The 25134-nt window shown below is 43.6% G+C and overlaps 1 protein-coding gene across 11 annotated transcripts in view; it reads left to right on the top strand.

The window, feature by feature from the left end:
- The window catches only part of cdk5rap2 (CDK5 regulatory subunit associated protein 2), a 47583-nt gene extending 22459 nt beyond the window's left edge, over positions 1-25124 (top strand). For 4 of the 11 annotated variants that reach the window (XM_047372424.1, XM_047372425.1, XM_047372415.1 and 1 more), the window contains 25 exons: positions 32-141; positions 974-1117; positions 1625-1726; positions 8653-8840; positions 8950-9289; positions 9397-10927; positions 11116-11220; positions 11591-11739; positions 13148-13542; positions 13656-13888; positions 14172-14223; positions 16787-16959; positions 17477-17824; positions 19385-19510; positions 19634-19750; positions 19833-20022; positions 20519-20637; positions 22005-22217; positions 22328-22414; positions 22510-22772; positions 22857-23003; positions 23088-23226; positions 23352-23398; positions 23510-23564; positions 24661-25124. In XM_047372424.1, the coding sequence (XP_047228380.1) occupies positions 32-141; positions 974-1117; positions 1625-1726; positions 8653-8840; positions 8950-9289; positions 9397-10927; positions 11116-11220; positions 11591-11739; positions 13148-13542; positions 13656-13888; positions 14172-14223; positions 16787-16959; positions 17477-17824; positions 19385-19510; positions 19634-19750; positions 19833-20022; positions 20519-20637; positions 22005-22217; positions 22328-22414; positions 22510-22772; positions 22857-23003; positions 23088-23226; positions 23352-23398; positions 23510-23564; positions 24661-24770 (5483 nt within the window). In that variant the 3' untranslated portion in view covers positions 24771-25124. The remainder of the gene's footprint in view (positions 1-31; positions 142-973; positions 1118-1624; positions 1727-8652; positions 8841-8949; positions 9290-9396; positions 10928-11115; positions 11221-11590; positions 11740-13147; positions 13543-13655; positions 13889-14171; positions 14224-16786; positions 16960-17476; positions 17825-19384; positions 19511-19633; positions 19751-19832; positions 20023-20518; positions 20638-22004; positions 22218-22327; positions 22415-22509; positions 22773-22856; positions 23004-23087; positions 23227-23351; positions 23399-23509; positions 23565-24660) is intronic. The other 7 variants (XM_047372416.1, XM_047372419.1, XM_047372417.1 and 4 more) reach the window with 7 other exon arrangements.
- The last annotated feature ends 10 nt before the right edge of the window (positions 25125-25134 follow it).

The raw sequence follows: 25134 nt of genomic DNA, 5'->3' as shown, positions 1-25134 counted from the left end.
TGTAAGAGCCCTATGTTGGTTTCATGTTCAGGTGACACTTTGAGTTTCATTGGAGATCAGACTTCTTACATGAGCATCTGTGTGGGAGAAGGTCCGGATGATAGCTTGTCTCAGCTTTCTCCTCAGGAGCTTCAGCAAAAGGTCAGCTCGTATTAAACTCTGCATGTCCTCTTTAGAGAAACAATTGTTTCTGTGTATTTTACATATGTATATATATATATTATTCTATAGTCGGCTATAGGAATTAGTTTAGCTTTTAGGAATTAGTACAATTGGAATACAATATCTTATTGATTTATCCCCATCTGTGATAATGGCTTATTTAAACCAGCAAAGACTGTTTTCATCTTGTGAAAAGTTTCAAGAAAAATTTTTTAAATACTCAATACATATTATAGTAAATTCAGGCTTGCTAAAATATATCCAGATGAGACTGATGCACAAAGCCTTTGTAATCTTTCTCATATATTCTGGTCATGTCTCCAGTTGGAGCTTTATTGGAGAACTTATTTTAAAATTATGTCAGAGATTGTGGAGCAAGAAATTTTAACCTTCTCCACAGATTGTTCTATTTGAGTTGATTTTGGTAAAACACTCTACTAAACTAAATATAACGTAGGTCATTAGTAGCATGTAGGAGGATGATTTTGTTGTGAAAGGATAAACTGCCTCCACCTTCCACTACATGGTTATATTCTCCACCAATATTGTCATTTTATGTACAATAAAATGTGTTGGGGTTTTGTTTAGCTTTTTTTTTGTTGCTATTTTTGTTTTAAACTACATTTAATTATTTACAATTAAATTAGTTTTTGTAATATGAGACGGAGCACCTGCGGAAAGAAATGTGGGTTGCAGAATATGACACTTGTGTAATAGTAAGATCGAATTGTCGTCATTTTTAATGTTTTCAAAATGTAAATAATCTAAAATGATTAAAAAAAACATGACAAGAGTTCCCTTCGTGGTGCAGGTGCTGGATTTGCAGGACCGTGTCGCTGGGCTGCAGAGTTTAAACAATGAGCTGCAGAGCAGATTATCACAAATGGAGAAGTCAGAGCGGGACGCTTTTGAAAAGGAAGACAAAGATCTGACCAGCAGAAGCCGGTTCAAACAGGTTAGAGGCCATAAATGGCAGCTCCCAAAAGAAATGGAGTTGAATGTGAATTGTGTGTTATCTAAATTATAGATAATGGAAAATTGTTGCAATTTAGATTTTGTCTAAAGTTTAATCAGTTAAAATTATTAAATCATGAATCATTGTCTAACATCCACCTTTTTAGCTCCTTTCTAATCTCCTAACCTACATCTTAACCTCTGCTCTGTTCAGCCTCTTACTGATGTCTGTTTGGTCTGTAGTGCTACATGTGTAGCTTCTCTAACAAGTTTGTTGTTTGTTTATAGAAGAAGAAACCCTTTTTTTCTGTCCTTCGTTTTCCTAATCAGTCCCTGTTGTTTTTTTTTATCTCTGTGTACCATGAAATGGTCTCTCTTCACCACACCACATTAGACACATCATGCCATTCTGATGTTGCTGTGCAGTGCTTTATGGATTCTGTTCCCTCTTTAAGTTTTTTTTACCAAGCCATTATTGTCACACTCGCCTCCCATCCCATTACTCTAGCAGCTTGAGAAGATGCATGAGAGGCAGCCACTGGGTGACTGTGACAGCGAATGTCTTCCTGGTCAGGATAGAGAGATCCAGACAAACATCAGCTTAGGGCAGGTAAGATATTGAGTGCATTTTTCCCCCGTTTTATTGGGAATTTATGAAAAGAACCAACACAAAATAGTCTATATTTGTGAAGTGGAAGGAAAATGGTTTTCAAAGTTCTTTTACAAATAATATAGTATAGCACAACTGCAAACCTATCAAGACATGGTTGTTGATCTAAACTAAGAGGTTGGACAGAGAGCAGGAGTAGCTGAAGAGATCCACACTTTAGGTGGGAGATCCATTGACATGACTACTATTAGTGGTGCACTCCAGCAATCTGACCTTTATGGACAAGTGCAAGAACAAAGTCTTTGTTGAAAGCCATGTAGGGGGCACAGCAAACATTTGGATAAAGGTGGTAGTCTGATTGAACATTTTGACCTGTGTGTAATGTGTGGAAGAAAACGTAAAGTTATGCATATAACTACTGTTCCCTGAAGGAGAGTAACGAAGTACAACACATAAGTATGGGATATCACGCCCCGCGTGTCCTGGCTGAAGCCACCTCTAATCACTCCTCCTAGGCAAATGATGTGATGACGACAGGTGACAGGCCCCGCCTGCACTATATACCTGTTCGCCATCGTCGTCATTACTCAGTTCGATAGCCGCTATTCACCGAGCCCTGCTGAGCAGCGGGGCAGCAATGTGTTGCACTTTGTTACTCTCCTTCAGGGAACAGTAGTTATATGCCTAACTTTACGTTCCCTGAAGGAGAGTAACGAAGTACAACACATGAGTATGGGACAGACCCAGCAGAAAGAACAGAGTGAGCCACAGAAGGGGTTGTCACATCCAAACGATAAAACTTTACAAATGTGTGCAGCGAAGACCAGCTGGCTGCAGCACAAATGTCACTCATGGGCACCCCTCTAAATAGGGCCCAGGAGGTCGCTATGCCCCTGGTGGAGTGAGCCCTCACACCACATGGCATTGGGAGACCCCTGTTGCTGTAAGCTAGAGAAATAGCCTCCACAATCCAGTGAGAGAGTCTTTGTCTGGATAGAGCTTTCCCCCTTTCTGGGTTAGCAATACACACAAACAGCTGATCACACAACCTCACAGTCTGAGTACGGTCAATGTAACTGCACAGTGCATGTAAAGGGCACAGGAAGTGTAACCTCCTTTGTTCCTCAGATGCAAAAGGATGTGGACAAAAACTAGAAAGCTCCATAGTCATGGAGCTGTAGTCCGAAGGTATAACCTTAGGAAGATAAGCTGCATTGGGTCGCAACGTGAACTTGGAACCATCAGGCGAAAAGTGTATGCAGGTAAGATTTACAGACAAAGCATGGAGGTCTCCAACTCGCTTTGCAGTTGTCAGAGCAAGAAGCAGAGCAACCTTATATGAAAGGAACTTCACATCTACTGACTCCAAAGGTTCAAATGGAGGATGCTCTTGCATTCTGGATTGGTGCCACCACATCAGGGGGGAGGGCTTTGGCTAATAAGCTGGACCTCTCAGCAGGTAGGCATGCAACTTCCACAGCTCTGGGTGTGGATGAAATATCTCCCCCCCCTGAGGAGATCCTGGCAAACGGGGAGTTGCCACGGCTCTGCTGCCAGCAGGCTGATTATCTCGGAATACCATGACTTTGCAGGCCAACGGGGTGCTACCAAAATTAGGGACAGACTCTGCTTGCGCACCCTCTCTAGTACAGGTAGTATCATTTCCACTGGGCGGAATGCATACAGGAATACATTGGGCCATGGATGGGCCAGGGCATCCACTCCCAGTGGAGCATCCTGATCTGTTATGGAAAAGAACAGAGGATGGTGGGTGTTGGCTCTGGTGGCAAAAAGATCTATTGCTGCTGTCCCAAACAGACACCATATCTGTGCCACCACGGAAGGGTGAAGCCTCCACTCTCTCACCCGAGGTCTGCCTCTGGAGAGCAAATCTGCACCCAGATTCAGGCTTCCCGGGACATGAGTAGCTCTGATAGACAGAAAGCGTATGCTGCATCACTGCAAGAGGGTGTTTGATAGCTTCAGGAGAGGAAGTGAACGAGTCCCTCCCTGTCTGTTTATGTATGAAATCACAGTGGTGTTGTCTGTCCTAACAAGAAGATGTTGGTTTAACAGAACCTGGCAGAAATGTTGCAGAGCTAGCAGAACCGCTAAGAGCTCCAGGTAGTTTATGTGGAGTTTGGATTGTAGTGGTGTCCAAACCCCCCTCACCGCCACGCCATCGCACAACGCGCCCCACACCCTCAGGGAGGCATCCGTGGATACCACCTTGCAAAAGGTTACTCTCCCTATTGGCGAACCTCGGCACAACAGTCCTGGTTCCCGCCAAGGGCTGAGAGCCGACATACAGGCAGTGGTTATCGTTAGCTTTCTGCTGCGGTGACGCAATGCACACAACCGGTGAGAGCGGGTCCACCGCTGGAACTGGCGCATCTTCAGTAGACCGAGCGGTACTACTGCAATCATAGATGCCATCATACCCATCAGTTGTAAGATGGTCTGGAAACGCAGCCCTGCTTGTAAGGGAGCATATTTCCAGACCGAGAAATGAAAACATGCTGACTTGGGATCAGCGAGCTTTTCTGTGAGTTTACCAAAAATCCTAGGGCCTGAATGTGTGACACAACCATAGACAGCTGCACTGTCGCCTGCTCTCTGGAACTGGCTATTAAAGCCCAGTCGTCCAGATAAGTTAAAATGCGGACACCTGTTTCTCTGAGAGGTGCTAACGCTGCCTCTAAACATTTTGTAAAGGTGCGAGGAGCTAGAGACAGACCGAAAGGCAGTACGAGGTACTCGTAGGCCTTGCCCTCGAAGGCGAATCTCAGATACTGTCTGTGGTCCGGGTGTAATGCTACGTGAAAGTAAGCGTCTGTCAGATCGATCGTGCGAACCAATTGCCTGGGCTGATAGCACTCAGAAGCTGCTTGAGTGTTAACATCTTGAACTTGTATGTTCGGAGGTATTTGTTCAGAACTCTCAAGTCCAGGATTGGACGAAGCCCGCCCCCTTTTTTCGGAACAACAAAATAACGGCTGTACCAACCTCTGTTCATGTCAGCCTCGGAAACCGCATGGATAGCTCCTTTTACCAACAGTGTATTTATCTCCTCTCTCAGAATCTCTGCTGCTTGGGCCATTACCGCCGTGTTTACCACGCCAACAAAGCGGGGTGGTCTCCGGCGAAACTGTAAATGGTAACCCATAGCAACGGTCCTCTCCACCCAAGGTTGGAGTGCGCATGCGTACCACATATGGAGACGTGAAGCCAGGCGACTGGCCTGCGGCACTGTTGGTGGAACGGTGTTGCCCTCTCCCGACGTGCGAGAGAGTTGCAGCCTCATTTGGCTGTTGCCTGCAGCTCTTTGATTTGGACTTTTTTTCATAGAAAAAACTCTTTATTGAAACATTTGGAACAACTGCAGTGCTCAGAAACACATTCAACGCAACCAAACTGGGGGCTTTTAGTGCAAATACATTTGTGGGGAAATTGTGCTTGGGAGACTGTGTGGGGGATCCCGAACAACACCAGCAAAACATCTTTTGGACGGCACTCGCCGAAAACTGGCATAGATGTCTCTCTGCTCCCAAAACTCCTGAATCCCGAGTCCCACAGCTAGGAGGACTGTGTCTTCTTCTTCCGGGACGTCGAATCCCTCTGGAGCCCCAGAGGAGGACCCCTGCTCCAGGAAGTGCCGTCTGAGGGCTCAAGCTCACGGGCCGCGTCATCCTCTTCGGTGGGGGTGGCGGTACAGCTGGTTTGCGAGTGCCCGAGCTGGATTTGGGTCTCACATCTTGCCTGGGGATGATACTGCGCAGTGCTTCGGCCTTTTTGCTCAGCTCGAATTTCGCCTGTATGGCGTCGAGAGATTGCCCAAACAGCCCGTCGGCTACCACCGGTTCATCCAGGTAGACTGCTCTATCCCTAACTGGGATGTCAGAGAGCGTCAGCCACAGGTGCTTTGCGCAACGACCATTGATGCCATCCCTCTGCCCAGTGACAGCTGCACAGCGGGATACACGGAGGATGTAGTCAGCGGTGATTCTCATCTCATTCAAGAGCAGCATCACAGGGCTCTCCGTGTTGCGGCTCCAAGCTCCGCCAAGCGCATAGCTTGGTATGTTTGCAGCATGGTAATGGAGCTCAGGGCACGAGCAGTGGTCGCTTGAGCCCTGTAGATTTTCTCCAATTGAGCAGCGGAGAACCTACAGTGCTTAGACGGAAGTGATGTTGGACCACCGACACCATGATTTTGGGACGGGGCCAGATATGCTGCCAAAGACGGTTCCATAGGCGGAATATTCACCAGTCCGGCTTTTTCGGCGCCTTCCAGGTCCAGATACTGTCCATAACCCGGTACCGTGACGCGGGTGGACAGTGGTTTGTTCCATGAAGACGTCAACTCAGAGACAAAGTCTGGGAACATGATGGTAGATGATGCTTGACTGCGGTCGGCTCCGAGGGGAGATAAAACCCCGCGAATTGCGATGGCTTCTCCGCAGGAGGTGGGGATGGCCATTCCACGTCCAGGGTATCAGCTGCACGGCGGCAGAGAAAAAAAAGACGTGTCGCCCGGGTCTGCTGGCGCAGCAGCGGCAGCCTGACTCGGCAGAGATTCATCCTCATCATCGGACAGACCATGAACATCCAAACCGATGTCCAGTACGTCCTCCTCTCTCTGAAGGGGTTCTAGTTGAAGCTGAGACCGAGCACCTTCATTATCGGCTAACCCATCAACATACTCCATATGGTCTGCCCAGCTGGAAGCGGGGACTTCGACCGAAAAGCCGTCCTCGTCAGAATCGGACGAAACTGGGTTTCCCGCCTCGGAGAGCAGTGGGTCTCGCCGTGAGACAGCAGCCTCTCCCAGCACCTTTTCGAGGAATTTAACCCGCCTCTCCAGGGTCGAGCGACGGAGCTGGCGACAGAACGCACATGCTTCGGGCTCTGCCAACGCTTTGCGAGCGTGAACGATCCCGAGACAGACGGGACAAGCCTCATGCTGGTCCTTCTCATGAAGCGAGAAGCCGCATCCCTGAGGACAGGGACGAATAGATTACTTCTGCTTCGCTTGTGTTGGCTTTGTGCTCATTCCGAACCACAAAGCCAGACCGGACTGCTTGAAATCAGCGCTTCGCGGGCAGACACGCTCACCAGCAGGCAGCAGTGACTAACTCCAACAAAAGCAGTTGAACTAATTCCAAGTAGCCTTTTGAAAAGAGACACAGAGCTAACCAGCAGCAGCTAGCTAGCCTGACTCAAAGAGGTGTTCTTAGCGAGGTGAAGAGCGTAAGAACTGAGTAATGACGATGTGGACGGACAGGTATATAGTGCAGGCGGGGCCTTTCACCTGTCGTCATCACATCATTTGCCTAGGAGGCGTGATTAGAGGTGGCTTCAGCCAGGACACGCAGGGCGTGATATCCCATACTCATGTGTTGTACTGAGTGAATTGACTGAAAGGGAACTGGGTTTCCCGCCTTGGAGAGCAGTGGGTCTCGCCGTAAGACAGCAGCCTCTCCCAGCACCTTCTCGAGGAATTTAACCCGCCTCTCCAGGGTCGAGCGACGAAGCTGGCGACAGAATGCACATGCTTCAGGCTCTGTGAACGATCCCGAGACAGACGGAACAAGCCTCATGCTGGTCCTTCTCATGAAGCGAGAAGCCGCACCCCTGAGGACAGGGATGAATAGACGACTTCTGCTTCGCTTGTGTTAGCTTTGTGCTCATCCCGAACCACAAAGCCTGCTTAAAATTAGCGCTTTGCGGGCAGACACACTTACCAGCAGGCAGCAGTGATTGACTCCAACAAAAGCAGTTGAACTAGTTCCAAGTAGCCTTTAGAAAGAGACGCAGAGCTAACCAGCAGCAGCTAGCTAGCCTGACTCAAAGAGGTGTTCTTAGCGAGGTGAAGAGCGTAAGAACTGAGTAATGACGACGATGGCGGACAGGTTTATAGTGCAGGCGGGGCCTGTCACCTGTCGTCATCACATCATTTACCGAGGAGGCGTGATTAGAGGTGGCTTCAGCCAGGACATGCAGAGCGTGATATCCCATACTCATGTGTTGTACTGAGTGAATCGACTGAAAGGGAACTAGCAAAGCTCATTTACCCTGAAGCCTGATGCTGGCATCATGATGCTGTGGGGATCTTTTCTTCAGCAGGGACTGGCAAGCTGGTCAGGGTTGATGGGAGGGTGAATGGAACGGAATACAGGGCAATCCTACAGGACAGCTTTTAAATCCTGCAAAAGACTTGAGACTTGGGCAGGGGTTCATCTTCCAGTCCACACATGTATCTCCAATTGGTAAGATTAGAAAATTGATGCTCACTGATGCTCTTGTCCAGCCTGACTGAGCTAGAGCTGTTTTGCAAAGAAGAATGGACAAAAAAGAAAAAGAAAGCTGGGAGGAGCGTACTCTAGAAGAGTTGCAGCTTAATCCCAGCAAAATGTGGCGCCCCACTTCCTGTATGTAAGAAGTTTTAAAAACAATTTCTTGTCTTTCCACTTCATAGTTATACGTTAGTCTATCACATAAAATCCCAATGAAATACATTAAACTCTGTAGCCGTAACATGACTAACAGTGCAATAGTTAAGTTGGTATTAAAACTGTTGAAAAGCACTTTCACACTAATTAATAAAATTTCTCCTTAAAGTAAAAAATAAAACCTTGTTTTATGTAATAATAAACATAACATTGTAGGGAATTGCTTGTCACATTTTTTTTTATATACATATATATATATATATATTTTGTTTTGCAGCACTAGAGGCTTTTATTATTTCATTTTTCCAACAGTAGGAAGACAGGAAAGAGGGCAAAGAGAGGGGGAGACATTCGGCAAAGGTCGCCGGGTCCGGGACTCGAACCCGGGACAGCCGCATCGTGGACTATAGCCTCTGCACATGGTGGCGCGCTTAAACCCTACACATTGTCACATTTTTTACCAATTTCTTTCAGATTGCACCAGGAATTATGCTTGGTGATGAAAACATGGATAGCAGGTCCAGCCAGAGTAGAGGGCATGCTCACTCTGACAACAGCCTCTTAGACAGCGGAGAAGAAGATTGTGCCGATAGGAACACAGATGCAGTGGCGCTTAGATCTCTGCTGGCAGATTTTGGATCTTCCTCAGTCCTGCAGCTTAGGTTGGTCTTTTCTTTTTCAGTAAAATCAAGAACCTACTCATTATCTTCACTATTAGTTAACAGTCAGTTTCCTGAACGTCACACTAAAAAAAAAAACTGCTTATTGCAGAGAGGAACTACTCCGACTTAGATCGGAAAACCTGAAGCTGTGGGGTCTCCTGAAGGAACAGAAATCTGCTGAGAGTAAAGAAAAAGAGAGCACAAATGTCTCGGGAAACAGCAGTGATGGACAGGCTGAATTAAGGAGGAGTTTGGAAACACTTCAGTCTGAAGCTGAAGATCGTTCCATGATCGTTAAATTGTCAAAGGGAAATACAGAGAAGTCAAGCAATGCATCCCATGGCGAGACCGCAGTAACTAAAATCAGCACAGCAGATGGCAAGCGAAGTCCGAAACCTCAAAGTCAACCACACCACAAGACTCCAAAGCAGCAGGTCACAAGACACATGGCAAGTTTTACAGGGTTTTAGAAGTATAAAGAGATCATCATTTTCATTCATTAGAACTGACTACCAGTGCTTAAAATGTCTGTCTGTTTTATTTGTTTCAAATGTAGGCTGGTGTCAAATCTCGCCTCCCTGTGCCCATCCGGCTCAGAGTAGAGGGTAGCACGAAATGCCCATCTGTGAACTATGACCAGATGCAGATTGATGAACAACAACACCCTAGTTTGGATAATGTTTATGCTTCTGACCAACAACTGCATACTAACTCTGATTCAGCACTTCAACACAGCACTTCCCCTTCGTCCAGTTCAGCAGGGTCGGACAGGGGCTCTGAACCCAGAATACCAGGGGGTCACACCCACAGCGAATCCGCTCTTCTTTCTCAGCTTGAGCTACTAAACCAGGAATGCCAGGAGAAGGAGGCCCTGATCAACAAGATGAGTGAGCAGCTTGCTGACCTGGAGGAGCTCCATGCTCAACTGCAGGAAAAGGAGAGACTGAATAATCAGTACAATGTGGCCTTGCAGGCTGCAAATTCAACGATTGCTTATCTGACAGCCTGCAGTCTGGACAACCAGAGCAACTTTGGTTCACACACAATTTCTGGTTCTGTGGGTCCTGATGTTGACCTCCACAGTAGATGCATGGAGTTGCAGAACACCCTACAGGAGAAGGAAAAGCTCCTAAATCAGCTTATTGAGCTCCTGAACATGGCAGAGAAGGCCATCACCTCTACTCAGAGCCAAGATGAGAAACCTGAAACTGATGATCTTTGTTCAAGGATAGAGGGGGCTTTACATCAGGTTCAGGCACATTCAAACAGAGATAGCCTAAACCAAGACAGTGGCCATACTGAGGACTCTGTGCTTGAGCTGCAGCAACATGCAGACTCCTTGCAAAAGGCACTTTTAGAACAAAGTAAACTAAATGCAGAGCTGCAGGAGCAGTTGAGGGCTGCACATGCAGCTGCACAACGTGGCTGCCTCAGTGAGGCAACTCATTTAAATGGCTCCAAATGGAGGCAAAGAGCAGCAACTGCAGAGTGTCTTATAGATAACGAGTCCAAGGATGACCAAGGTGCAAAGAGAGGTTTTGAAAATCCTGATTTAAATCAAGAAATGTTTAGTGTTGTAATGAAATGCTTTAGTGCAACAGAGTCTGCTATTTCCTCGTTAGCGGCCTGCTGTAAAAGCACTGGCTCCCTGGCCTCTGATAAATTAGAACTAAGCACTGACCTGCAGAAAGATTTCGACAATCTTAAGAGAGCCCTCCAAGAGAGAAGCAAACTGACTGAATCTGCTCAACAAGGAGGAAAATGCAACAGCAGTCTGCCCCCTGCTTCAAGTGAAACAAAAGGACAGAAACTATATCAGAATCTCTGTCACCTTTACCAGGTTTTCAGTGATTACTCTCGAAGAATAACTGATCTCCAGGCATCTGTTCAGGACGAGAGAGTTTGCAGAAGAGAGAACGAGGCCCACAGGACTGTACAAGATGCCAAAGGATTACCCCCAGATGTTAAGCTCCAACTGGAGACTTTACATAAGGCTCTGAGGGAGAAGAAGAAAGCATGTAAAAGCCTGGAGGAGAAACTGGCCACTGCTCTTACCCATACATCCCCTCCCGAAACAGCACCAAAAGGTTAGACAACATATGCTAGCGCCTGTGTGCAACCGTTGAAATAAATGTTACTGATACTGTAAAGATGTGTTTGCTAAAATTTAAACTTGTTCTTAAAGAAGAAAAAAACAAAACACTGAAGAAGAGATGCAACATTCCCTTTGATCTAAAGAATTGCTATCTAACATGAAATATATTGCTTCCAATAGCAGCTCCTGAGCAGGGAGACAAAAGCGTGCAGGTGGATTTGCAGGACCTGGGTTACGAAACCAGTGGCAAGAGTGAGAACGATAGGGAAGAGAGCAGTAGTACAGGTAGACAGTCTAAAGGCAGACTGCATGTTGTCTGCTGCATGGACACTAATCTCACATGTGGATAGATTCTTTCACTTTATCTGTGCATGAGGATGGAACAGCGAGGTGTTTTCAGATTGGGTCTTATAACACGGAGTCTCCTTTCTGGTTTTAACTTTCTTCAGCACTATTTCCCCCCCAAGTTGAATTTGCAATGATCAGTTCTTGCATGTTTCACTCTGAGGTTTGGGAATATCTTTCGAGCACTTCTTAACCTCTCAATGTGATTTCCTGCCTTAATTACTGTAGCTGCATATCCAATGATTAATTATTTCCCTTGTGGTGAATGTGTTCCTTTTTTAAACGTTTCTGTGCTTTCTGTTTTTGTCAGATCTAGAGGTGGGTGTGAACCCTAGTTGCAGTGCTTCCAGCCTACCCTCCCTGTTGAAAAATGAACATGCTACTTTCTCCTCCACTGAAAATTTGGACTCAAGCTCCAGCACTCCATACCCAAGTTCCCCAGCTCTCAGCTCAGCCAAAGTAGGCATTTTAATGTTTACTAATTTAGCGCTATAGAGATGATTGCCTTGGTCAGGATTTGTCCACCTATAGTCCCAAACCCTTTAACTAATAGTGAAGTTAAAATTGAAGCCAGTGCAGTAAAATACTTAGCATTTCGTCAGTATTACAACTCATTCACTCAGCAGTCATTCTGACATTCTGGACGCTGCAGGATCTGTCTTTCTTGACAGCAACCCATATTTTGTCCCAACTGGAGTTTCTGCAGGTCATATACTGCTCCATCGCAGGGTTAACAAGGTTATTATAGTTACTATAATGCACAGGAAAATAGCATAGCCTCATCATTTGTTTCTGAACATTGCCCTTGCTGGTTTCATGCAGAGAGCAGTTTGCTGAAGCACTAAGTTAACAACGTGTTTACCATCTGTTTTGACATGACTTGTTGATTATTCGGGTTGTAATATATTTTAGTGCCAAATTCCAGGAAATAGTTTGAGGGAGAAGTGTAATTCCTGCTTCAGAAACTTTGCATCTGCTTTGAAATTCCTCTGTCTAGTGGGGATACCTGAGCGCACTGCAACACGGAGTGGGAGCTGAAGCAGTCGATATAGCCTGTTTTATAGTCATTGGAATAAATGAAAAAGTCAGTTAGAGAAAGTTAGAGAAACCCAGATTCATTACATCAACAAACAAACTCAACTTGTATAAATACTCTGATTGTGTGAAATTGGCTGTCATGCCAACGGGATTCGGAAGTTGAGTTTTGTGGAGGACTTTAAAGCTGATGAGGAGACTTGGGACCAGATCAGACATCCCTATTTAATTCTGTTCCATTACCCTGTGATATTTGCTGCCATGTTTATGAGAAGAACATAAACGGAAAAGTTTATCAGATTCTAAACAAACATTAACATTTATTAGATGTTTTGCTCAGAGAACATCCCATGCAATAACTTAATTCTCGTGCTGCAGTCAAAGAACTTGTTTCTATTTCTGTTATGCAGACCCGTATCCAGAAATCATTTGTCTTTAACATGGGTTATACGGAGACAATAGTAGCAGGAGATGTTTAAACTACCAAAATTACCATCACTGAGTAAACAGTGTTGTGCTCTTTCTGGGTGGTGTTGTGGATTTTTCAAACTTCTGATACTGGCTTTTACAGCTTCCTCCTCTTAAGTACTAAACACAGATGTTCTGAGGAGAGAGGTAACCTAAAGGTCATACACTTTGGAACACTTTAGAGCACTTAATAAAATAATTTCCATCACAGTGGCTCTCAGGCAAAGATGTTTGTCTATATCAACATACCTGATAATAACTTCTGGATTCAGATGACATATTTCACTTTAAAACTTGATTATTTCTCTGTGTATTAATGTGCTGAATCCAGCTTTTTTATGTACTACCCATTGTGTTTATCTAGGTCAGCCTGAAAGGCCTACACATGTATGATGACTATGGTGCTTCAGAGGACCCTCTACAGCTTCAAGCACAAGTCAGAGAGTTGAAGGTCCAGCTGGAAAACCAGACAAAAGTCATCCTCCAAATGCAAAGCCTCCTGCACAGAAACTCACTCTCCAGTGACATAGCTGCCAGCGCCTCTGACCCACCCACTATCAGGGAAAAAGAAGGCACACAGAAAATGGATTGCAGTCAAGAAAGAGGTGGGCAGCTGAGGGGGAAAAGGGAGGCCGTAAACCAGTCAGCGAGGGACAGACCCAGCATTGTGAACATGGATCTGTGGAAAGAGACAACACCGAACCGAAGCACAAGTGAACAGCTGCATCAAACCCGCAGCCGCTCAACCTCACCTGCTAGGTCACAGTTCTATACACCGCACTATCAAAATATACTCTTACCTCTGATAATTAATACAATCTTGAACATTGTAGACAAATTTGCTGATTGTAATTTTTTTCTCCTCCTTACAGGCTTGATTCGTTGGTGAAGTCGCAGGCCAGAGAGTTGTCACAACTTAGGCAGCAAATCAAGGAGAGCCGCAGGCTGGGAGTTCTGCAGCGTCGACAGCTGGAGGAGCTGAACAAAACGTTCAAAGACCTGCTACATGCTGGTGAAGTGGACTGCTACATGGGAGAGGTGATAAAGGAGCAGCTGGACAAGAGTCTGAGCCTTCTGGACGGGCTAGAGGGCCGGCTGGACAAAGGTGGTCACCACAGTTACTAATAAACAATGTCATATCTGCCATATAATTTACATTGTAGTGGGAAGAACTAGCAATTTGTACGTAGATTTGTACTTGGAGTCAGTACTGAAAAAAATAATTAGGCTATGACCGAATTTGTTTTGAATTATTGATCTGCATGGTCTGTAGTGCATAACCCCAAAAAAGCAATAAAAACCACAGAGATGAAGACAGAAGAGCCGTCATTCATTCTTGAATGAAACAGACTTGTTTATGACAAATATTTGCTTTTTCTCTCCTCCAGAAGAATCTCTCCTCGTTAATGAGGATGTCGCAGCTCTAGAACTGTCTCGCAGGTAAATTGCACACTAATCATACTATCGAAATATTTAGTAACATATCTATTAACATTTAAAAAAAGATTTATATATATATATATACCTGGCCCAGCTCTTTCAGTGTTAAACGAGAACCTCTATAAAGATTGTCTGTAAGTGGACACACTGACAGAAATGTTCACCCAGGAGACGGAGAGCGCTGTATAAAACTGAAGAAAAGTGAGCAAAAACACTATTGCAAAATAACAGAATGCCAAACCCCAATATGTTGGCTGTTCTAAACAATATTTAGACTTCAACAAATGATCTTTGAGCTCATGTACAATATCTAATGCAGGTTAACTATTAAGATCTGTCAATTAAAGGTAGCTGAATAGCATCACAATGAACTGAAAACTGTAAATTCTTCAAATATCTGTGTGTAAATTAGACCTCAACCTGTTGCTACACACTGCTGGTGAGCTGACTGCAAAAAGGTGCATGGACCCTTTTTTCACTTGCAATAAGAAAAAATTCAGCTCTTTTGAAATATTTCCAATCACAAAAACCACTGACCGTCATTGTGTGGATACGGATGGAGCTCCAACCATCACTCTATTCACGGTAACACTGTTTTAAAACCACGGTGTATAAGCTAAGAGCAGCAAGTCTGTGAAGCAGCCAGCTGGCTACCTGAGCAGGCTAAAGGAGGATGTTTTTGTTTGCTTATGGATGAAAGGTCTTTTTTTCCCCTTTGGATCATAAAGGTAGTTTTTTCTATCTGCGTTTGCAGTGTGTGTTATTGCTTTGGGATGTTAGTTGTTGTGAATTCTGTCCAATGACCCATTAGATTAAAGATATAAAGATTAGCCAGGCCTCTTGCCTTTTGACCCGGGGCTGTTTGTATGCATGTGTGATGATTTGAATGGCAGCCTGCTGTTAATGACCCAATTTCATCATCACGTTAGCCGTTTGGGTCGAGTTGCCTGAGATCATCATCTTTCCTCAAAAATTATGGTAAAAAAGGTTGTACCACAGTTTTGTTTTTTAGTTATTTTTTTGGAAGGTTTTGCACCTATAGGCATTAGATATGTTTGCTGCAGTAGACAAGTGAATGACTTAAAACCATTAAACCACCTTTCACTTCAAAAAAACACAGTCAGCAACAGCCTTAGTCACTGGCTTGGAGACATATCATTGGTGGACCATCTTCAGCAACCACTCCTGATTCTAAACTGTCTATACACATGAGAGACAAACAGGCTATACCACCTGATATTCACAATAAGATCCTGAATGTTTTGGTTATTTAGCCTTTCCAGACAACTCAAACATTTTTTTAGCCGTTCAACTGGTTCAAATTGTCTCAATTCTTGTGATGAAAATTAACCCATTACAAATGGCAACAGTGTTGGGGAGCATCAGCAGGTACCTGTCCCTTATGAAGAGAGCGAGACTGACCGCCATGACAGCCTGTCTAGAATCCAGCAGGACATAGATTATCTACGTATGGAGCTAGAAGCTGAGAGAGAGCTGCTACAGCAGCACATCAGACTTCTTGTCCAGCAAAACCTCAGCCTGGCTGAGAGCACTAAGGAGCAACTAGACCTGTGAGTTGGTTTCATTCAGACAGACAGCATGATGGTTGCCGTGCTATATTTTCCAGCTGTGTTTCCCCAAAAATGTTATCATAAAGCCATCTTTTTCGGATCTCTTTAGGGGTTTCTACTCCTCTTGATTTCTTTCTTTTATTTTTGAGTGCCATTTTTTGCTCCATCATAACGACAACGTTTGTCATATTTTGTCAAGTTCCAACCACAAACATCAATGCATTTTATGTCTAGAATCGCAAGAGGAGAGCTCCTGTTAAAAGAAAATTGCAACTAACCCTAACCCACAAGTGATGTTAGAGACATAGTAAACATGAGGAAGAAGGTGCTCTGGTCAGATGTGACCAAAAAGAAACGTTTTAGCCTGCATGCAAAGCTTCCACTGCACTGTGGCAGCATAATGCTGTTGAGGTGCTTTTCTTCAGCAGGGACAGGAAAGGGTCTCAGAGTCGATGAGAAGATGGAAGAAGGTAATTAATCCTGGAAGGAAACCTGTTAGAGGCTGCCACATTTTTGAAATTTACCTTAAACTAATAGCTGAATAAACATATTCATATGTTACAATGGCCTAGTCAAAGTCCAGGCCTGCATCTAATAAAAAATCTGTGGCAAGTTTTTAAAACTGGTGTTCACAAACTCTGATGACTGAGATAATTTGCAAAGAAGAATCTGTAAATATCTGAATCTCTAGATGAGCAAACCTGCGGCTGTAATTGCAGCAAAAGAAGCTTCTAGAAAGTATTGCCTCAGGGGATTATATCCGCATGGTGTCAATATTGTTATTTATATATATTTAAAAACTCCTTTTGCTTTCACTTCACCATTCTGTACTACTTTGGGTTGGTGTTCCACATAAAATACCAATAAAACACAAAATATATTTGTGGTTTTAACGAGACAAAATATGGAGAAGCTCTAAGAGTATGAATGTTTGCAAGGCACTTTACAACAGAGCTAATAACACTCAAATGACTCATTCCTTCTCCTCCTAGATTATCTAAGGAGTTGCAGGAGAAGAACCGACTCATCCAGAGCCTCCAGAGCCAGATCCAAGGCCAGACTCCCAGCAGCCACCACAGTTCCCACTCCGACCTGAGCCGCTCAGACGTGACAACTTCCTCCTGCCAAAGCAGCGCCAACACACAAGGTGGCAGTAGAGCGCACAGTGAGTTTCCTCGTGAAATATTAAATAACGTTTAAATCTTGGATATAATTGTAAGTGGGTTTGACATGCAGTCTTTGGTGTCAGAGTTGTTGGAGATATAATGTAACTGATTAAAAATGCATGTTTCTCCACTTCTTGCCCAGTGTAAAGTCATTTATGATTACTTCAGTCCTTGCCTATGGTCAAAGCCAATCTAGGTCCTGCCTGTAATGGCAATTATTTTCCACTCAGATTCATTCTGTTGCGCTGAGGCGTGCTGCACGACAAAGCAGCCTGACCAAAGCCAGAGCGGGTTTCCAGTTTCAGTCCACCTCCACTCAAAGTTGCATTATTCAGTGGCATCTATCCGGTGCAGTCCAGATATTTCCCCTGGAAAAAATGCAGTAAATGTATATGAAACTTGTTACAAATACCCTGTAGAAGGCCCTGGAAGCTTGTTCAAAGTGCTTAGAAATATAAGTTTAGGATATTTTTATTTAAGTTGTATGATTGATGTCATCCTACTGTTTCTGTTCAGGCCAGCAGCACTCTGCTGATAACACAGGAGCAGCCGTCTCTCCTGCAGGAGGAGCTCAAGAGAAAGGTGCGCCTCCTCACAGACGCACTGCCAGCACAGTGCAAGGTCTGCAGAGGGAGATCAGGCGCCTGCAGGAGCAGCTGAGGAGCAACGAGGAGCTCAACGCCACCTTACGCAGCGAACTGGACCTGCATCGCTCAATTATAGCCCAGACCAGCTTTAGCCACCAAGAACAGGATCCAGGCCAGGATCAGGAAGTCTCAGGGCCTCAAACCGGAGCACAGAAACAAAGTGGAGACATCAGCTCACAAGAAGACACAGGAGGACAACTTCGCATTATGAATTCAGGTGAATATGAGGCATTAGGAGGGGTATTAGTAGAATAAGCAATGTAACTTTTTATTAAACTTAAAACAAACAACAACCAAAGTAGATCAAATGTTCTCTACTTGTGTAAACCTTTTATCTCCATAAGGAAAACTGGAGGGAAAAATTAGGACGTATTTTCTACAAAAAACAAAAGTGTGGCAGCACAGAAACAGGTGAAGTCCACCTCCTCTACTGGAGTTGGCTATAGTTTTCCATATGATACAATAGTTTTGAAAAAGATTTTTAAAATAGGAGTCAAACAAATGACAGCTATTTGGAAAGGTTGTACACCACTGTGGGAGTATATCACTGATGTAGATGAATATTGAACATTTATGCAGTAATTATACAACTGCACTCTGCTCACTTTATTGTGTGCTTTTATAAAAGTCTAATTATATGTCCTTATATTTTCTGTAAATACTTTTCATTTACAATCAGTGTCAATTTCTGTTTTGTTTATTGTTTTAAATACTGCTGTCTAAAGATGTGCTGATCAGGCTTTTCCTGGATTTTATTCTCAGGACTAACAATTAAAAGATAGTTGATGCGCTGCAGGTTTCTCTGATGGAGGTAGAAGATTTTCATCCCACGGAATAAAAGGAATGACGAGATTCTCTTGATTAATCTGATTTTACTTAAACCTTGAAACGTCCATCAAAATGTGTTTTTTTTATTTTTTTATAAGGGAGACAAAATCAGTGCAAGTCACTGATTGGCTGATTGGTGCCTCTCTTCTCCTAACTTCTCTTGGTTAAAAGACCGTAATAAACCTAATTTCACTCTAGACCTAATAACTAATTCTGTATCAGCTTTGAACATTAAAGCAAACAACAAATATTCACCAAACAAGCGCGGCTACCCTTAAAAGTTGTAATAATAATCGCTGAAGCAAAACAGGAAACTCTACAGCCTACATGAACGGGCACTTTACTATTTTCACGTAAACTTTAGTGAACTCCTTGCACTAACCAGGCCTCTTTGGAGGAGCACAGCAAAGTTCAGGGGGCGTTATCGTAACTTGGAGACTGTATGTTTTGACCATAAAGTCTGTTATGGTAGGGTTGTGTAGGGAGGGGCTGTTCTGGCATCACTGGAAGCATTTAATACGGGTTGGATAAAGGACATGGTGTCTGGAAAAATTTAGGCTAGCAGTGAATGTCTTTCTTAAGCCCTGTATATGTGTCGTAGTGTTGAATATGTGTTTGGTTTGCATCTGTTGTGTGCTTACACATAGTCATGATTTATGGTGTTCAGCTGGGGCTGCCCGATGCAGATCATAATCAAAGTTATTTTGGTAAGTATTGAAATTACAGTTATTAAGGACTGTAACTGTATTTATTGCTTGTAAAGGAAAAAAAGAGTCGTCTTCCAAAGTGAAATGTGACCAGAAAATCTTAATAAAAATATTTCGTGGATTTGATTGTTTTTGTGAAAGTCTAGAGCCGGAATTCAAATTTGAAGATAAATTTGAACGCACAGCCCAAGCTAGCTCTGAAGCCCTTCATTAATTTGGCTTTGTGTATAAATGTTTGTTAGACCTGCTAGCTGAACATCTCCAGGAGATCAGAGCTCTACGACAACGCCTGGAGGAAAGCATCAGCACCAATGACCGCCTGAGAGAACAGCTGGAGAGGAGATTAGCCGAGGTGGAGAAAGACCCAGGTACATAAAGTCGACTACAGACCTGCTTCATCACTGTCCCTATTCTCAGACTTAGGCTTCCACTTTTCCACTGCACTCATCTTTCTAAATGTCAATTGCCAAATGTTTATATGCTGTTTTTAGCAGCCACAAACATTTTCATCCATGGCAACGAGGAGCAGGGTCAGCTGGTTAATGAAGTGCGGTTCCTCTGGGAACAAAATCAAGTGCTAAAGGAGCAGCTCAATATGGGATCTAGAGGTAAATTTGGTTTCAACTTGGTTAGCATGATTCCTTATTTAGTCCCAAACGCTCTTTTACAAAACAGTTTTATTTCTCTTAGACAAGCAGAAGGAGAACGAGAAGCTCCGGGAGACTCTGGCTCGGCGGACAGCCAAACTGGAGCAGAGCAGAAAGGAGTGTGAAGCTCTGAGGCAGGAAAACATCCGACTGCAGGAGACGCTGGAGCACAGCAGCCAGGAAAACTCGCTGCTGCAGAATTCCCTACACTCCAGCAGAGAGGAGCTGCAGAGGTGCACGCTAACACCCATCAGTCCCACAACATACCACTGATTGACTTCTTTGTGAGACAAAATCATTCCTGCTTTCCTTTGTGTATCTTTAGCTTAATGACTGATTACTTTTTAGAAGACTCATCACTATTTGCTTTTTTCTTTAGTATTAGTGTAACTCTGAAACTTGAGTGTGTCATTTAAAAGGTCATCAAAGAAAGCACATGTATTTGAGTTTAATAATGGTGTATGACCTCCTGACCCCGAGCCTTCTGACACAGTTTAGTGAGACCGCAACTCGAAACCAGGAATCAGGTGTACTTTCGATCACTTTCCCTTTCTGCCGCTTATCGAGGGTTGGCGGCGGTTTAGTTCAGGCTCCAGTCAACTACGCCTGAATATATGAAAATTGTGCTAAAACTTAGTCATAAAAATTGTCACATCCTCACCCAATTATATTTATATCCATAGTTGAATCAAAGTATTGATCATTTCTTTTATGGTGTGATGTTTCCAGGTTGCAGTGTGAGGTGAAGCTCCAGAGACAGCAGCTGTCTGATTCCCAGCATCTGCTCCAGTCTCTGCGGGTAGAGCTGCAGGTTTACGAAAACATCAGGAATGACTCAAACAAGCACGGTAATCTGTACTAATCTCTTAGATTAATTTGCTTCCTTTGACATAAAATAAATGTTTACTCTCAGAAACCCAAAGTAACAAATCCTTTTCTTTTAAATATATACCCAGTTACCAGTAGTGAGCCCATTGGTTTATTAATTGGTATGAGCTGAGCTCAACATGGAGTCTGTCACAACCCTCAAACCTTCCTAAAGCAGTGTAAAAGTGTGATGTCATCCCTTTGTGTATATATTAAACACATAGAAAACAGCTGTATTTATACCAAGGTTAAATGAAAAACAACTGGACCACATTTCCAATGGTTCTGAATTGGTTGCTTTAGATTTTATTTGGGAATATCAGAGGAATAATCAGAGACTAAATATAAATGCATGCCACAGTTTATTTTTAAACCATATATCCTTGCCTTCCACAGCTGAACTTTTTTAAAGGGGATCAATATTCCTGATTTGCTTGTTTTTTCACCACAGCATTTATTTGTGTCATCTTTGAAGTTAGGCTGTCGAGACATGTTACAGCTTATATATATTTATCATTACAAAGAGACTATGATCATTAAATAAGAAGCCAAACCAGTTATTCACCGAATGAAGCACCCAGTGGATGATTTGACCTTTTGTTTCGTTTTGTCAATTCTTTTTCAATTCTGACTCAGTAGTACAAAAAGAGCTAGAAATTCACCAATCAATCCGCCAGAGATAAGAATCTGACCATGTTTTTCCTTGGATTGACCTTGATTGCTGATTGGCTGGTTAAATAGTAAAAATGTACTTTTTTCATGTTAATTTAATGCATCAAAACTAAGAATTCCGGTGTAGAAACTCAACCACCAACAGCATATCTTGATACATTTTTCATAGTTTAATTCAAATCAGATAAAGGTCAGAGACATATGTTTTATGGCATAAATGGAGATTATCCCCATTTTCTGATGGATTTAAAACTACTACTTCCATCCAAAAACCCGCTGGGCATTTTTCTTTCATCAGTTAGGGTCATTAGAAGAAGAAAAAGTGGAATGAGCTAAAATCATAATCGCGGTTCAGACCTCAGAGAGAACTGGAAATCGGTACTGACCCGTCAGGCCTCTCTACACAGAAATGCACTGAATATAAGCCTCCAATAGTAATTGTGCAAAATGATGAAATGGCTTTTTGCATACCCATACACACATTGTGTGTGTCTGCTGACCTTCACTCACTGTTTTGGCTCTAGTGTTGGTTGCTGCTGCTACTGCCTGTAACAGAATCGCTCCAGTCAGGAACACATATGAGCTGCCTGGATGTTTTTCATATTAAATGTGCAGTTTGCAGTTGTTTTTTTTGGTTATGTGTAACATGGAGGTGTTTATCTTGTTGTCCTGTTAGGATCACGTGAGGAGACCCCACAGTCTGTCCCCGTGTCTTCCTGTGGTTCGGTGAACCTTGGTGATTTGCTGTCAGAGATCAGACACCTGAGGCTGCAGCTGGAGAGGAGCATCCAGACCAACACAGCGCTGCGGCATAAACTGGAGGAGCAGCTGCTGAGAGGACCCAGTCGCTCTGAGACCATCAACATCAACTACCTGTTGTCTTCTCCAGGTATACAGAGGGCTCTGTCCTATTGGGAATGAGTGTTGAGAAGCAATAATACATAAAAGTACACAGGAAATGGGACATGCGAAATACAGAGTTTCATGCATGTGTTCTAGATGAAGGGGGCCGGTCACCGGGTCGGGAAGGCTGTGATCTTCAGCATCGCTCCTTTCATAGCCACGAGCACACCAGTGTCTACAATGGTGAGACAACCTGCTCGGCATAATACTAAATCCTTCTTTAAGAGTCAAATCTATCATTGAAGGTTTTTTTTTTTTGATCACTTTGGTCTTCTCAGAAGTGAAGCACCATGCTCACTCAGAGGAGGACGCCGTCTCAGTCAGCAGCAACTCTAGTGAAAGCGTCTCAGGCGCTCCTTCTCGGCTGGTCCCGGGCCACCGGATGTGGGCCAGTCGCAACGGGCGGCATATTCTGGGTCTGATCGAAGACTACAACGCCCTTCGCAAGCAGATCTCAGAGGGGCGAAAGCTGTCACGCAGCATGGACGCACAGCTGCAGGAGTGTCTGCACACACTCAGACAACAGGGCTCTGACAGCAAGGTTCTGACTGCTCCAACATGTTGAAGCTTCTTTAGAAATGTGAGGGTCAGAAGGAGCTGATGAGTTTTGTTTACATGTTTTTAGATAAGAGAAAAGCAACATTGGAAGAGTTTATCCAGCAGCTCCAACAACATGCAGCAGGTGTTGGAGGAGGCTGGCCGACTCCTCAAACTGCTGTGGAGAGTCTATCTGCCATCTAGTGGCACAGCAGAGGACTGCACCAACCAGCAGGTAGGAACAATCCCACGCGCTGTGAATGCTATCTCTTATTAGGTTTCTGGGGACCTAAACCTCCTCTGTTATCCTCTAAATCAGGATGAGCTGCTGAAACACGAGATCGCCAGACTGAAGAACAGATTATCTCAGCAGGAGAGGATGCTGAACGGAGTCGTGAAACGTCTGCGCACCACCAACCAGCTCAAGGAGGGAATGGAGAGAGTCATCATTGACCAGTGTAGGTCTTTATTAAAAATGTTTACACTGAAAGCCGTTTTAATAAACCAGAGCATCAAATAAGACTCTGATTTTAGTTTTTATATCTTATAAGGCTACCATTAAAATGTTTGTTCTTTCTTCCAGTGTGTCTGACTCATGGAGTATTGAAGAAAGCTCGGGGGAATTTAGAGGTGAGTTAACTCAAAGCGCACTTTCTCTCTAGTGTTTTTGTCCAGTGATAAATTGTCCCTCTGTGAATCACTCTTCTTTGTCCCTTTGCCCTTTCTGTGAAATAACATTAGACAAATTACTGCGCCCTCTTTGGCCAGAAAGGCCCGTCTGGAGGACCAGACGAAGGTTAGTGTGGTTGGGTTCAGGCTGTCAGGGTGAGACTTTGCATGAGTTTCATGAGCTCCTGCATGAATTGCAAGCACCCTTTGAACTGTTCGGTTATTTACGGCTGCAAACTTCAGTGTATTTTATTGTGATGTGATGGACCAACACAAGACACTGCTCAGTTGTGAAGTAGAGAGAAAACACACATCCGGTCTGCCTGAGCTTATCAAGTATTAGATTGGATGTGAACAGCAAATTCAGTCTTGTCACAGATTCCCATTTGGAATTATATCTGCACCTTACCATTATGATTATGCTTTGATCTGAACCATTCCTTTGTCATTCCGGCCTGTATATTTAGGTTTGGTGACCCCCTAGTCTTCAGTCTTTTCCAGGCCTCTAATGGGTTTTATTCGAAGATTGCTGTTTATTTAGTTCCTGAAGGATTCCCACAGCATGATGCTGCCACTACGTTTCATGGTGGGGATGGTGTGTTCAGGGTGTGATGTACAGCTTTCTGCCACACTTTGCAAGTTGGCCAAAAAACTTAAATCATGGTTTACAATACAAATACATTGAAGTTTGTTACTTGACAAAATGTGAAAACATTCAGAGGTTACTTTGGCAGGGCACTGTAAGTCAGAATGGAACCTGTTTGGGTTCAGAAAGCTACATTTTATAAATACTTAATTATAGTGTTTAATTTAGACAATTAAAACCATGACAATGCTTACATACATGTTAAAGGCCAAACTTAGTCAGTAATCCTTGTCTTGTTATTGAAGTTCTAGTTTTACACTGGTTCTGTTGCTGGTCCTAAAACTCACCAGAGATGTAGGACAAGTAGAACCATAAGACCACAGCTCCGGTTTTTGAAAGCTTCAGTTGCGTTGTTAAATTTAGGCCCTGGGCCACGTTTTTTTAACCAAACCTCAGTTCCCATCAAGATGAGTTAGCATGTTGTTCAAAATGTCATCTTTTTGTTTTTAATGAGCGTTTGGCATGTTTCTGGATGCCAACTTTTTTTTTTTTTTTTTTTGTCCTGCATGTTTGTGACCAAAATGGCTAGATTTTTCCCCCCTACTCACTATTTGGTGTCACATCTTGTGTGTTTCAGGAGGTCCCAGTCAGTGGGCAGTAATGGACACTCAGGCTGGCCAGACTGCGGACAGAAACTCTGAACTATCAGATCCAAACAGTGCTGCCTCTTTGCAATGCAGCGACTAAACCCAGCACTGCTCCTGATGTAGCTCCTCGACGTTAACCAGATATTATCCAGCCTTCTTATCCTTCTGTAAAATAGTCACATTGTCCACAGAATTCAAATCCTTTTTTGTACCTAAATTGCACAAACTTTGCCTTTATTTTAATTGTGGTACTAAAGTTGTAAAAGTTTCTTTTATAAGAAGAATGCCTGTAAATATCCATCCATGCACTGCAGCAAAAACAAAAAAAAAAGTTTTTTTTTTTTTTTTTATGACAAAGTATTTTATTACTGTTTTAGCTTGTGTATGAGATGGTTTTTTGGAGATACTGTGAGAAAATATGTTCAAATGCAGTAAAGAAAAGTATCATGTTGAATCTGGGAAGA

This window comes from Girardinichthys multiradiatus, chromosome 8 (assembly GCF_021462225.1).
Source record: "Girardinichthys multiradiatus isolate DD_20200921_A chromosome 8, DD_fGirMul_XY1, whole genome shotgun sequence".
In the NCBI taxonomy this organism is placed as follows: Eukaryota; Metazoa; Chordata; class Actinopteri; order Cyprinodontiformes; family Goodeidae; genus Girardinichthys; species Girardinichthys multiradiatus.
The sequence above is the reverse complement of the archived record's forward strand: the minus strand, read 5'-3'. Positions and strand labels throughout refer to the sequence as shown.